The 13,486-nt window shown below is 34.7% G+C and overlaps 1 protein-coding gene across 16 annotated transcripts in view; it reads left to right on the forward strand.

Annotated features, from left to right (window-relative positions):
- Cdc42bpa (CDC42 binding protein kinase alpha) overlaps positions 1-13,486 on the forward strand; it is a 229,419-nt gene that overhangs the window by 39,743 nt on the left and 176,190 nt on the right. For 15 of the 16 annotated variants that reach the window (XM_041635351.1, XM_041635358.1, XM_041635352.1 and 12 more), the window contains exon 2: positions 8,250-8,341. In XM_041635351.1, coding sequence (XP_041491285.1) covers positions 8,250-8,341 — 92 coding nt within the window. Of the gene's footprint in view, positions 1-8,249; positions 8,342-13,486 lie in introns of those variants that run through there. The other variant, XM_041635364.1, reaches the window with a different exon arrangement.

The raw sequence follows: 13,486 nt of genomic DNA on the forward strand, positions 1-13,486 counted from the left end.
TTTGTGATCCTGAGATATTGTTGAGATTAAGTTCGCTGCTTACTGTAACTCTTTAATTTTTTAGGGTTAGCTTTTGTTTTCAGTTCTAACAAGTCTTGTATATGTCAGTTTACCTTATCAAACTTGTTATAGTTTTATTTAAACGTTTTATCGATGTTTGGTTTGAGGATTAATAGCTCATCTATCTGAAATTTATAATTCAGTGGTTTTGATATCTTATGAATTTAACAATTATAAAATGTATATAATGTAAATTTGCCATTTTTTCCATTTTCTGACTGGTGGTGTTTTTTGAGACAGTCTCATGTATCACATTAAAACCATCTGGTCCGGAGCTTTTTATGGTTGGGAGGTTTTTTATGACAGCTTCTATTTTCTCACGACTTATAGGTCTATTTAAATTGTTCATCTCATCTTGATTTAATTTTGGTATATGGTATTTATCTAAAAACAAGTCCATTTCTTTTACATTTTTCAACTTTGTGGCATATAGGCTTTTGTAGTAAGACCTAATGATTCTCTGAATTTCTTCAGTGTCTGTTGTTATGTCCCCCATTTCATTTCTGATCTTGTTAATTTGCGTGTTCTCTGTGTCTTTTGATTAGTTTGGATAGGGGTTTGTCAATCTTGTTGATTTTTTTTTTTCAAAGAACCAGCTCTTTGTTTCATTGATTCTTTGGATTTTTTTCTGTGTTTCTATTTTGTTGATTTCAGCCCTCTGTTTGATTATTTTCAGTCTTCTACTCCTCCTGGGTGAGTCTGCTTTTTTTTTTCTAGAGCTTTCAGGTGTACTGTCAAGTCTCTAATGTGATCTTTCTCCGTTTTCTTTATGTAGGCACTTAATGCTATGAACTTTCCTCTTAGCATTGCTTTCATAGTGTCCCATACGTTTGGGTATGTTGTGTCTTTATTTTCGTTGAATTCAAGGAAGACTTTAATTTCTTTCTTTATTTCTTCTATGACCCAGGGGGTGGTTCAGTAGTTGACTGTCCAGTATCCATGAGTTTGTAGGCTTTCTGGGGGGTAGAATTGTTGTTAAATTCTAACGTTATTCCATGGTGATCCGATAAGACACAGGTTATTACTAAAATTTTTTTGTATCTGTGGAAGTTTGCTTTGTTACCAAGTAGGTGATCAATTTTTGAGAAAGTTCCATAAGATGCTGAGAAGAAGGTATATTCTTTCCTATTTGGGTGGAATGCTCTACAGATGTCTGTTAAGTCCATTTGATTCATTACCTCCATTAATTCTCTTATTTCTCTGTTAGATTTCTGTCTGGTTGACCTGTCCATTGATGAGAGAGGAGTGTTGAAGTCTCCTACTATTAGTGTGTGGGGTTTGATGTGTGCTTTGAGTTCTAGTAATGTTTCTTTTACGTATGTGGGTGCTTTTATATCAGGAACATAGATATTCAGGATTGAGACTTCTTCCTGATGAATTTCTCCTGTTATGAGTATAAAGTGTCCATCTCCATCTCTTCTGATTGATTTTAGTTTGAAGTCAGTTTTGTTAGATATTAATATAGCCACACCTGCTTGTTTCTTAGGTCCGTTTGATTGAAAAACCTTTCCCAACCCTTTACTCTGAGGTAATGTCTGTGTTTGTGGTTGAGGTGTGTTTCTTGTAAACAGCAGAATGTTGGATCCTGTTTTCATATCCATGCTCTTAACCTGTGCCTTTTTATAGGTGAATTGAGTCAATTGATATTAAGTGATATTAATGACCACTGGTTGTTAACTGTTTTTTTTTTTTTTTTTGGTGGTAGAATTTGTGTGTTTCCCTTCTTTGAGTTATGCTAGTGGAGGGTTGTTAGATATCTGAGTTATTGTGGGTGTTGTGATTTTCCTTCTATTACTTTCTGTAAGGTTGGGTTTGTGGCTGTGTATTATTTAAATTTGTTTTTATCCTGGGATATCTTGTTTTCTCCTTTGATGGTGAAAGAAAGCTTGGCTGGGTATTGTAATCTGGGCTTGCTTCCATGGTCTCTTAGTGTCTTTAGCACATCTATGCAAGACCTGGCTTTCGCTTCTGCCTACCTAATGCTGGGATTAAAGATATATACCACCACACTTGGCTGCTTTATTGTTTTTTATTTCATTGCAAATGTAACTTAAGTATTTTCTGATTATTTATTTCAAACATGTAGAAAATCTCCATTCATCCTCTTACTTCTTGAGTCAAAGTTTAAGTTGTCCAGGCTGGCTTGAACTCAGTCTATAGCCCAGGCAAGCCTTAGACTTTTGATCTCAGCCCTCTGTGTAGCTGTGTAGGCTTGTCCCACTAGCCTGCCTTTACAAACTGGTTGTTAAAGTAGCTTAAATGAGATATTATTTACATCTGACAGAATCCACTGATTTGAAGTGTACAGTTTAATGTGTTTACTGTGGTTGTGTTGTTATCACCCCAGCTCAATATTAGGCTTTTTAATTTTTTTTTTACCACATACTAAGAAAACCTTACATCCATTAGTTGTCATATAAATAACATTAGCTCCTAAGCAGCAACTAACTTACTGTTTTGTTTATGGCTTTGTCTATTTTGTTAAAATGGGATCATGTAAAGTATGGAATGCAGCTGACTTTTGTGTATTGATTTTATATCCTGTAGCTTTGCTGAATTTCTGTATTTACTTTTCACTTTTGTACGTATTCTGTAGTGTTTTCATGTCTCCTGCAAACATTTTCTCCTGTCCTGTTTAGATAACTTCCATTATTTATTCATTTTTTTCTGATTTACTTGCTCAGCCTTTAACTTGTAATCTCATTCTAAATAGAAGTGGCCAAAGCCAGGCATTCTTTCCATGATTCTGATTTTGGGGAATTTTTTCTCTATTAGCTGTGATATTTTGAAACTGCATGAGCAGTGAATTTGAATTTTGCTATTATCTGATATTTCAGATTTTTATTTCTCACACATATGTTTGATTTCTTAATACTTTCCTTACTTTTTATAAATGTTAAGTCTTATTTTAAAATTTTATATTTTGAAAATTACCGTGATAATGTATTATTCTCTACTGAAGATTTGTGAGCAGGATGTGTTGTTGAAAACAGTCTTAGACTCAACAGTATGCATTGCAGAGTCCTTCATATCTGTCTGTGGATCGATCCTTCATGTCTTATGTGCATATGAATAATATCCCTTTGAAGGAATGTCCCACAAAATGACTATTTACATGCCATAGCAAACAGTTTAGATGTTTGTCAGGTAAAGCAACTATAGACTTCTTAAAAAGAAAAATTGAGGGGCTAAAAGTTGCAAAAACAGCTTAATGAACTTCCATATACTTTTCATTATTTATCGGTTTGGCTTTGGTTTTGGACATTGTGTTGTTATTGTGCTGCTCTTTATTCTCTCTGTACACAAACATGAATACATTATTTTGGCTGAATCTTCTAAGGATAAACTATTGATATTCAGACCCTGTATTTTTACATAGTTCTTCACCTGTTTCCCTAGAATAAAGATACCGTCTTGCATTGCTTTGTAGTATAATTATCAACTTACCATTTAATTTTGTAATAATTAAAAAATTTAAAAATTATGCTAGGCAGTGGTGACGCACATCTTTATTCCCAGCACTCAGGAGGCAGAGGCTGGTGGATCTCCGTGAGTTCGAGGTCAGCCTGGTCTAAAAAAGCTAGTTTCAGGACAGGCTCCAAAACTACAGAGAAACCCTGTCTCAGAAAAAAAAATTAAAAACTACATTCAGTTTCTGTGTGTGTGTGTGTGTGTGTGTGTACATATGCTCCACTTATGTGCCATAGTGGCTTGTATGGAGTCAGAGGACAACTTGTTGGAGTCTGTTCTTTCTTTCCACAATGTGGTTTCTGGGGATTGAACTCAGGTTGTTAGGCTTGGTGAAGAGTGCCCTTACCCACTGAGCCATTTTATCTGGTATAATAATTTTGTTTATTCTTCATCCAATGTTGAAATTTAACTATTGTCCCAACAATATACTTACAGCAACCTCCATTTTTAATGTTTTGATTCAGAATCCAGTCTATAATTATTCCCTGCATTTAGTTGCTTGTCTCATTAGGAACAACAGGTGTCATCCTTTCATCTTTCATTGTTCTATTTTGAAACTTGTTATTCCACAAGTCACTTGTTTTGTAGTCTTGTTTCCTCAGGAGTCTGATGGTTTGCCTTGAGCAGGTGCAGGGTCCACAGTGATGCTGCATTGCTTGCTACTGCTCCTCACTTGGAGTCACCGCTTTCTTCTGCATGGTGCTAGTTGTAGCTCTTTCTCCAGAGCCATGGGTCTTCTGGAAGAATGATAATTAGAAAGCTTAAATTTGGATGCTGTATATTCTCTTGCTCCTGGGAGATACCTGTGTGCCAGTGATTTCTTCTGTGCATTCAGAGTGTGTCATGGCTTGTGCATTTTTTACTAGAATTTGTAAAGGTGTTAACTATTGGTGGTTTCTTTGTGGAAGCCTAACATACTTATTTATTTATTGAATGGTTTACACTTTCAGTTTTGAAAACCAATTAGCTACTCTGTAAGAGCAGTTTGTCACAATAAATTTGGCAACATAGGTTGCTTATGACAATTTTGTTAATTTAATCTTGTTGGAGGGAGGTTGCTTGTTTGTTCCCAGCTGCTCAGCCCAAAACAATCACACAGAAACTGTATTAATCAAATCACTGCTTGGCCCATTAGCTCTAGCTTCTTATTGGCTAACTCTTACATATGAATTTAACCCATTTCTATTAATATGTATATCGCCACGTGGCTATGGCTTACTGGGTAAAAGTTCCCAGCATCTATCCCCAATGGCTCCATGGCTTCTCTCTGACTCCACCCTTCTTTCCTCCCAGCATACAGCCTAGCTTTCCCTGCCTAGTTCTGTTTTTCCCTGCCTTTGGCTCAAAGCAGTTCTTTATTCATTAACCAATAAAAGCAACGCATAGACAGAAGTGCCTCCCATACCATAATCTCAGTAATATTGTAATTTTGTCTAATTTCTTATTTGTGGTATTTTTTAAAAATTCACTTTTAATAGCTTTTTTAAGCCCTTACTTTTAAGAAAATATTTTGTGAGTGCCTGTGTGCATATCTGTTTGTGGGTATGTGCTTAAGAATGCTAGTGCCCTCGAGTCCAGAAGTATTTGATACTCCTGGAGCTGGAATTACAGGCAGTTGTGAGCTGCCTAGCTTGGATGGTGGGATCTAAGTTTGAGTCCTATGGAAGGGCAGTACGGGTTCTTAGACACTGAGGAACCTCTCCAGTTCCAAGCCTTTCTATTATGTGCTTATTTTCAATTTAAGCAATTTAAATCACTTTGCTTTCTCTTTATGTTTTGAATACTATTTGTGTGTGTGGGGAAGCACAGACAGGTCTTACTGTGCTGTGCAGGCTGGTTCTGTGTTCCGGAACTTACTTTTTTAAAAGTAGACTATTTCAGGCTTGCTTTTTATCAATTTTTTTAAAGCACTGGATATCCACCCAAAATTTGACACATAGTACTTTTTTGTGTTGTTTCTAATTACTTATTTCTTCCCTTTAATTTCAGAGCTTACCAACATTTCTGGTTATCTTTTATTGATTTATGGTTAATGGCATGGTATAATATGATTTGGCTTTCATGTTTTGAATTTTGAATTTTCTTGGCAGTTGTTTTATGACTTGATATTACCAAAATCTATAGAATTGAATGTGTTTGAAGATAATATTGTCCAGCAGTTACAGGGCTATATGTGTATGTTATTTAAATATATTGTTGTTTTAGGGTCTGTTTGAGGTGTCAGTTACACAGAGTTTTGAAATAAAATGTCTTTCCAGGAAACTGATTATTCTGTTTTGGCTTTATGCATTTTGAGGTTTTATTATTGGGTACATACATGTTTATCATATTACTATGATTAGTTGAACTTTTGTTTTTGCTCTAATGCTTGCTTATATAAAAATGACTTAATTATTTTGTTTCTGGAGGTGGGAATGTTAATGCCAATTAGCCTCTGCTTACTTTGCTGGCATTTTTTGTAAATTCAATTTAGTATTCTACAGAATAGATTCATAGACATTTAGAAAGGATCAGGTAAACATCATATAATTGGAAGAATGATAGTAAATCTGCAGACTTTCAACAATAAAACAGTAATCGATGATTAAAAACCAGTACTAGCCATCCAGTAAGGGTTAGCCACCTTGTCCTTATGGTAGAGTTTTGAAACCAAAAATTTTCATTACTAACCTGCTTCATAAAATTTTGAATTTTGATGAAATACATAAATTCAGAGAAATTATATACTAATTACATAGTTGTCATTTGTAGAATTAGAAAACATGAAACATGGTTATATGACAACATTAAATGACTTAGCTGTCAAAAGTCCACTGAAAGGACACATATGAAAGATGTTTTTCTAGACCCTGAAGTTGTGGTCATCTGTATTGTCTTTTAAAAGTTTTATTGAAGCTGGGTGGTGATGGCACACACCTTTAATACCAGCACCCAGGGAGGCAGAGGCAGGTGGATCTCTGTGAGTTATGAGGACAGCCTGGTCTACAGAGTGAGTTTCAGGACAGCCAGGGCTACACAGAGAAACCCTATCTCGAAAAAAACCAAAAAAAATTATTGATATTTTCCACACATTTTTAAACAAGCTGGAATGATGATGCTTCAGTGTCAGTAAAGGACGGGGAACTTGCATGACAACTTGAGGTCAGTGAGCTGGGCTTCTCACTGCTGCCACACTAGATGCACACAGCACAGAGGAAGGAGAATTATAGACAAACATTTGTGTATGAACACAGAAGGAAAACTTCTAAATGAGATCAAAGCAGAGAAATTTCAGTTGTGTATTGAAAGAACCATTGAAGTCAAAAGAAGGTTTTTACCAAAACAAACAAACAAACAAAACCCATTCAGGTCTTAAGGCCTAGGTAGTAGCATTTCCAGTTAAGACCATGAAACAGAAAATAAGAACTTCAGAGGCAGCAAACAATTCCAGCAGTTAAACATTACAGTGCCTGTAAATTATATTCTTATTAACACTTAGCAGTTTCAGATTTTTAAATAAAAATTTGGTACATTTAGTTACTAAATAATAGAGAATCCTGTTAATTTTTTAATTCCCCCATTTTTTTGTAGTGTGTGCAATGTTTTCTTAAAATTAGCAACTTTCATTCAGCCACACTAAAAATTTTAAATACCATTTTTGCATAATTTGCTTATTTAGAGACAAGATCTATTTATCTGTTTTGTTTGTTTGTTTTTTCTTTCCTTCTTAGTATCTTTAGCATCTTGTACAAACTTGACAAGCTGGCAGTATTGAAATAAACTTTTTAAAACCAGAGTAACTAAAATTTAATTCTAATGAGCACATGATTGTTAAAATGTTTTATCAAAGGTTAAAAAGGATGGGTGTCTTAAGAAGAACCAAAGGATAGTTCTTTCTACACAGAAGCTTATTTCATAAAAGCATAAGGCAAATAAATAAATAAATGCTGTAGAATTATCGATGAGAAATGAGAATCTGACAAACAAGTATACAGATTCTGTGGAGCATATAGTATTAACATAAATAGACTGTGTACATAGTGTTGTCTCCTGAAGTTCAGTTTACTATTTACTCAGTTCATTTGTGACACCCAAAGTTGTCCTTTCACCTGTACATGTATACACACATGCATCTGCACACACAGACACGCAGCGTGCTCACACAAAGGCGCACATACCAGTAACCCAGCCCCCACCTTTTTTTTTTTTTGAGAAAGGGTTTCTCTGTAGCTTCAGGGCCTATCCTGGAACTAGCTCTTGTAGACCAGGCTGGCCACGAACTCACAGATCCGCCTGCCTGTGCCTCCCTAGTGCTGAGATTAAAAGCATTTGCCACTACTGCCTGGCCCTGTAACCCAGCACTTCTTAAAGTAGAGGCAGAAGAATTACAAGTTTGCCTGGGCTACACGCGAGTTGCAAGCAAGTTGTAAGCTGGGCTACACATGTAGTTGTAAGCTACAAGCCCAAGCCCTGTCTCAAACAAAGAACTATAATTTATATATATATGTATATATATACGTATATATGTATATATATATATAAATAAATATAAGGAATCATTAACTTTTTATAGTAGTTACTTCATGCTTCTATAGTTTAATTAGATTTTGAAGGTTCTTTGGTTTAGTTCTTAATTATAATTTAGATTTTTATTGTTTAAGAAATGCTCATCTGTTTTACATCTAATATGCATCACATTTCATTAAGAAAGTAACTGATGGGTTTTTTTTTTGTTTCAGCTAAACCATTTACTTCTAAAGTGAAACAAATGCGATTACACAGAGAGGACTTTGAAATATTAAAGGTGATTGGTCGAGGAGCCTTTGGGGAGGTAAGAGATGAGTTTATAGAATGTTTGCTAATTGTTTTAGAATACAGTGGTGAGTGATATCTATTTGTTATAATTGATATGACTGATCAGAAAATAGATTAAAGTTGTGAATAAAGCATTTTGAATGGATTGCTTTTTATGATGCTTCACATCTTAATGTGTACTGAATTTTGTTTCTAGTCTGTTTCCATCTTGTGACAAGGCCACACTATCTCATGCGACCTCATCTCCTAAGAAGTCTTGGTGTGTCTGGTAGAGTTTCTTCCTCCTGATCCTGTCTTTCCTTCCTTGTGTTTTCATATTACTTTAGAATCTTGTTTTCACACATGCACACACACACAGAGACAGACAGACAGACCAGACAGACAGACAGACAGACACACACACAGAGACACACACACAGAGAGACAGAGACAGAGACAGAGAGAGAGAAAGAGAGGAAGCAGGAAACTAGAAAGATCTGAAGTTTGGGATAGGGTTTCATTAAAACTAGAGATGAGTTAATAATTAATTGAAATTTTAAGATTGAGTCAGCTAATACATATACATGAGATATATCTCCTTTATTTAGGACTTTATAAGATTGTAACTTCATTCAGTACAAAAGATTCCACATCTTTTAGCCGGTTTACTAGATGTCTGGTACCCCTGAGGTTATTTTAATTAAAATGGCTTTGTTTCATTTTCTAATTGTTGAAAATACAAATATTGCAATTACTTGAATTTTATTTATTAACCTCATGGCCAATCATTGTATTAATTTTACTTTTAAAATAATGAAATGTGTTGAGTATTAATAAAATGCTTCATCGTATCTGTTGAGACACCAGTCAGTTTTCTCCTTTAATTGGTTAATGTGTTGAGCTTCATTGTTAATTTCAAATGTTAAACTAATTTTATAAAATGATTCCATTTATCTATAGTATTATATCTAAAGTATTATTGTTCTTTGCATCAGTAGATTTGGCATGCTTTAAAAAATATGTGTGTATTTAATTTTTTTCACCTATTTTTTTGAACAGAAATTGGCCTGTTATTTTCTTCTAATACCTCTATCAAATTTTGGGGTTTTGGTGCTGCTGGTCTCTTGGGAGGAGTGGTTTTTTTTTTTTTTTTGCATGCGTCTCATGTCTCACAGGTGAAGCCTTCTGAGCCTGGAGTTTGACTGAGATAGTCAATATATTTAATTTTTACAATGGAGTTTTAAAAAAATTATGTGTCGGTTTGTTCACCTCATGTAACTTTTAGAACTTAGTATTGTATTGATCAGTTATTGATTCATATGATCATTGGTTGATCTCATTCTTAATTCTTAGTCTTTCTTGTTAGGGAGTTGGTCAGTTTTCTTTGTTTTTCAATGAATTGACTTTTAGCTTCTTTAGTTAGTTTTGCAGTTGTAGATTAATTCCCACTCTTTAATAATTTATTTTCTTTGGTATGAACCTACTGTCCATTTTTCTAATTTACTGATGTAAGCAATTCGGAATATTGGTTTCTACTTCTTTTAAAATGTGCTTTCAGGCTGTTTTCCTCCAAGCAGCGCTGTCATGCTTCCTTTATTGTTTACTCCAATTTCCAGTTTGTTTTGTTTTGTATCCGTGAGTTTAGAAGTTCATCTATGTTTCTAAGGGTCTTGAGGATTTTCTGACTCTGTTTTTGCTTTTGAGCTATAAAGTGATCAGATAGCATATATTTTATGATTGGAATTTATTAGGTTAAACTCATTAATTTAACTATTTAAAATTTTTATTTAATTTTTCTGTTTTCTCTTGAGTTGCCTTTTCCTCAGAAAGGGATTTGTTTATTTGTTTATTTCTTTCAGTTTTTTTCTTGACATTTTTTTCTTGATCCATTTCTTCCTGAGAGAATTTTTTCTTTTCTCTTTTTTTACATTTCTTTCAATTTATGCTGATAACAAGTAGTCATCTCGTCTTAATGACAAACTCTATCATTATAGAATGTTCTTGTTATCATCTCTGTGATGCTCTTTGACATACATTAGTCTGATGTTAGTAGAAATATTTTAACTGTTAGTTTTATATTAAATACCTAGCTAAATTCTTTTAGCTTGTTTCCTATAGCCCAATAGTATATTCATTACTAAGTGAAATACCAATTCCTTGTAAGCCCTCCCCTCTTATCATAGATTTATGTTACCTGATTTTCAATTTTATGTTAATAGAATTATATACTGTCTATTCTTGTTTCTAGTGTCTGTGCTCCATGATATACTCATCTGTCATAGCCTTGTTTTTCTTTTCTTCTGTTCTTTAACTTTTATCTCTGTGTGTGTCTCTGCTCTCTGTGTGTGCGTATGTATGCATGTATGTGTGTGGATGTGACATGGCATGCGTGTGGACATGTGGAGGTCGGAGGGCAACTGTAGAGTCATTTCTCACTTTCCACCATGTGGGTTCTAGAAACTAAACTCAGCTCATCAGACTTGGCAGCAAATGCCTTTACCCATTGAGCTGTCATACTGGCTCCACGTTCTAGTTTTCCACTAACTAGCTCACTATGTTTCTTTGTATGAATATGCCTGTTGATGGAGGCTGCTCGTTCATTTCCGGCTGCCCAGACCCAAAATAACTGCATAGAAACCGTATTAATTAAATCATTTCTTGGCCAATAGCTTATGCATATTTCTAGCTAACTCTTACATCTTAAATTAACCCATCTCTATTAATCTGTGCCTCATCACGAGGTTATGGCCTACCAGGAAGGTTCTGGTGGGCTTTAGCAGGCATCTTTCTTTTGCAGCTACATGGATTCTCTCTGATTCTGCCTACTCTCTCTCTTTATCTTTTCCAGCCTAGCTATATTTTGTGAAGCCATTGACCAAAAGCAGCTTCCTTATTCACCAATGGCAGTAAAACATATTCATAGCATGCGGAGGGGAATCCCACATCATATGTCATATGTTTTTCATTTATAATAGCATTGTTGATTACAAAAATTACTTATGTTTTTTGGCTATTCAGAATATTGATGTCAGAAACATTCTTTTATATTTTATATAAATCTAGGAGTGAAATTCCTGTGTCCTAAGGTAGGCGTAGTTAGCTTTAGTAGACAGTACCACATAATTTTCTAAGTACTGAGTCACACTTACACTCTCTCGTCTCACTTTCTCACTAGTCTCATTTTCCTAACTTAAGCCACTTTTGGTAGGTGTGTAGTGGTGTTCATTGTGACTCCATTTTGCATTTCCTGTTAAGTCTTATTAAAATTCAATAACGTTTTGTATCATATCATGTGGATATCCTTTGGACAAGATACATTTTTGGATTAGGGAGGTAGGAGTTGAATATTATTGATATATTCTAGATGTCAATGATTTCACGAATATGAATGTACAAAAAGTGGGTTTGGCTTTTTCTTTCCAGGTAGGTCTTGTATTAAAATTAAATTCAGTAATTAAACTGTAATGATTAGTGATTTTTGTGTTTAAGAATTTTTTCCCTAACCTGAAGATCATTAATATTTTCCTTTTGTTAAAAAAAGACATTTTTCATTTAATTGTGTGAATGGTTTGTCTGTATGTATGTATGTACACCGTGGTTCCTGAAATGGTCAAAAGATGGTGTTGGATCTCTGGAACTGGAGTTACTGAAGGTTGTGAACCTCCATGTGGGTGCTGGGAACTGGACCCAGCCCTCTGCAAAAGCTGTAAGTGCTTTTAGGTTCTAATCCATCATCCTACCTACTTTCATCTTTTTAGAAGTTCTTCCTATAAAATGCCAAGCACGATGACGTACACTTGTAATCCCAAACACTTGGAAGGGCGAGGCAAGAATTAAGTACCATTCTTGGATACCTAGTGAGTTCGAGGCTAGTCTGGACTACATGAGACCCTGTAGTCTCTATATTATTTTATTAGTTAAGTATGACACGTGACCTGGCTACTTTTGTCAATTTGACACAAGGTAGAGTTATCTGAAAGCGGGTAACCTCAATTGAGAAAATGCCTCTATAAGGTTCAGGTGTAGGGCATCTTTTTAATTAGTGATTGATGTGTGGGGGCCCTGCCCATTGTGGGTGGTGCCATCCCTGGGCTGGTGGTCCTGGGTGCTATAAGAAAGCAGACTGAGAAAGTCATGAGAAGCAAGCCAGTAAGCAGTTCCCTTCATGGCTTCTACAGCAGCTCCTGCCTCCAGGTTTCTGCCCTGCTTAAGTTCCTGCCCTTACTTCCCCAGTGATGGACTACAATGTGGAAATGTAAGCCAGATAAATCCTATCCTTCCCAGCTTTCTTTTTGTTCATGGTGTTTCACTGCAGCAATAGAAACTCTAAGACAGCACTGTAGTGTACTTTGAAGTTAGGTACTGTGGTACTTGCTGCATTGATTTTTGTTGAAGAGAGAGTGTGTGTATGTGTTTGCCATGCAAATTTCAACATTTCCTTTTGTATTACAGAAATTTTTTAGATAAATTTCTTATTATTAATTACATTCATGGATTAATGCCTTTGATTTTGCAACTATTAAAGCTATTCCAAAGATTATTTTATATTATTATTGATTTCTAAATACTATTTAAACTTCTATTCAGGAGGTTATTCTTTGCTTTTAAAAGTTTGGTTGTTTGAGTTACATACAGTGAGATAATATGCTCTTGATTTTTCTATAATTTCATAATTTGTTTTTTATCAGAATGTGAACTATTCTTAATGAATACTTCACATGTCCTTAAAATAATATTTATTCTACATTTATTTCTTGCTGTGTTTTAATAATGGCAGTGTGATTGAGATAATCAATGTTGCTATTAAGATTTTCCATGATTTACTTATCATAGTTTAGTTCTGTCAGTGACTAAAGGCATGTTTATTTCTCTCCTATAGTTGTATATATTCTCTGATTTTGAAAATTATTATAGGAGGTACATGCACATTCAAAGTAACTATGTGTTCTTGATGCTCATCATTATGGACTTTTATGTAAGGCAATATTTCATATCTTGTACTTGGTTCCTGCTTTTAAGTCAGCTTTCTTATGGCTTGAACCCTGTCTTTTAGCAGTTGTACTTAAATCTGTTGTAGATGTATGCAGTTATATTTTGCATTTTAATACATCCCATTAATATCTGTACTTTTATTGGACTGTTTATACTATGAGTGTGAAAGTTAGAAGGGAAGAATTGCCAT

Source organism: Microtus oregoni, unplaced genomic scaffold, assembly GCF_018167655.1.
Source record: "Microtus oregoni isolate MIOR12 unplaced genomic scaffold, Mior012 000047F_ref0000412, whole genome shotgun sequence".
NCBI lineage: Eukaryota > Metazoa > Chordata > Mammalia > Rodentia > Cricetidae > Microtus > Microtus oregoni.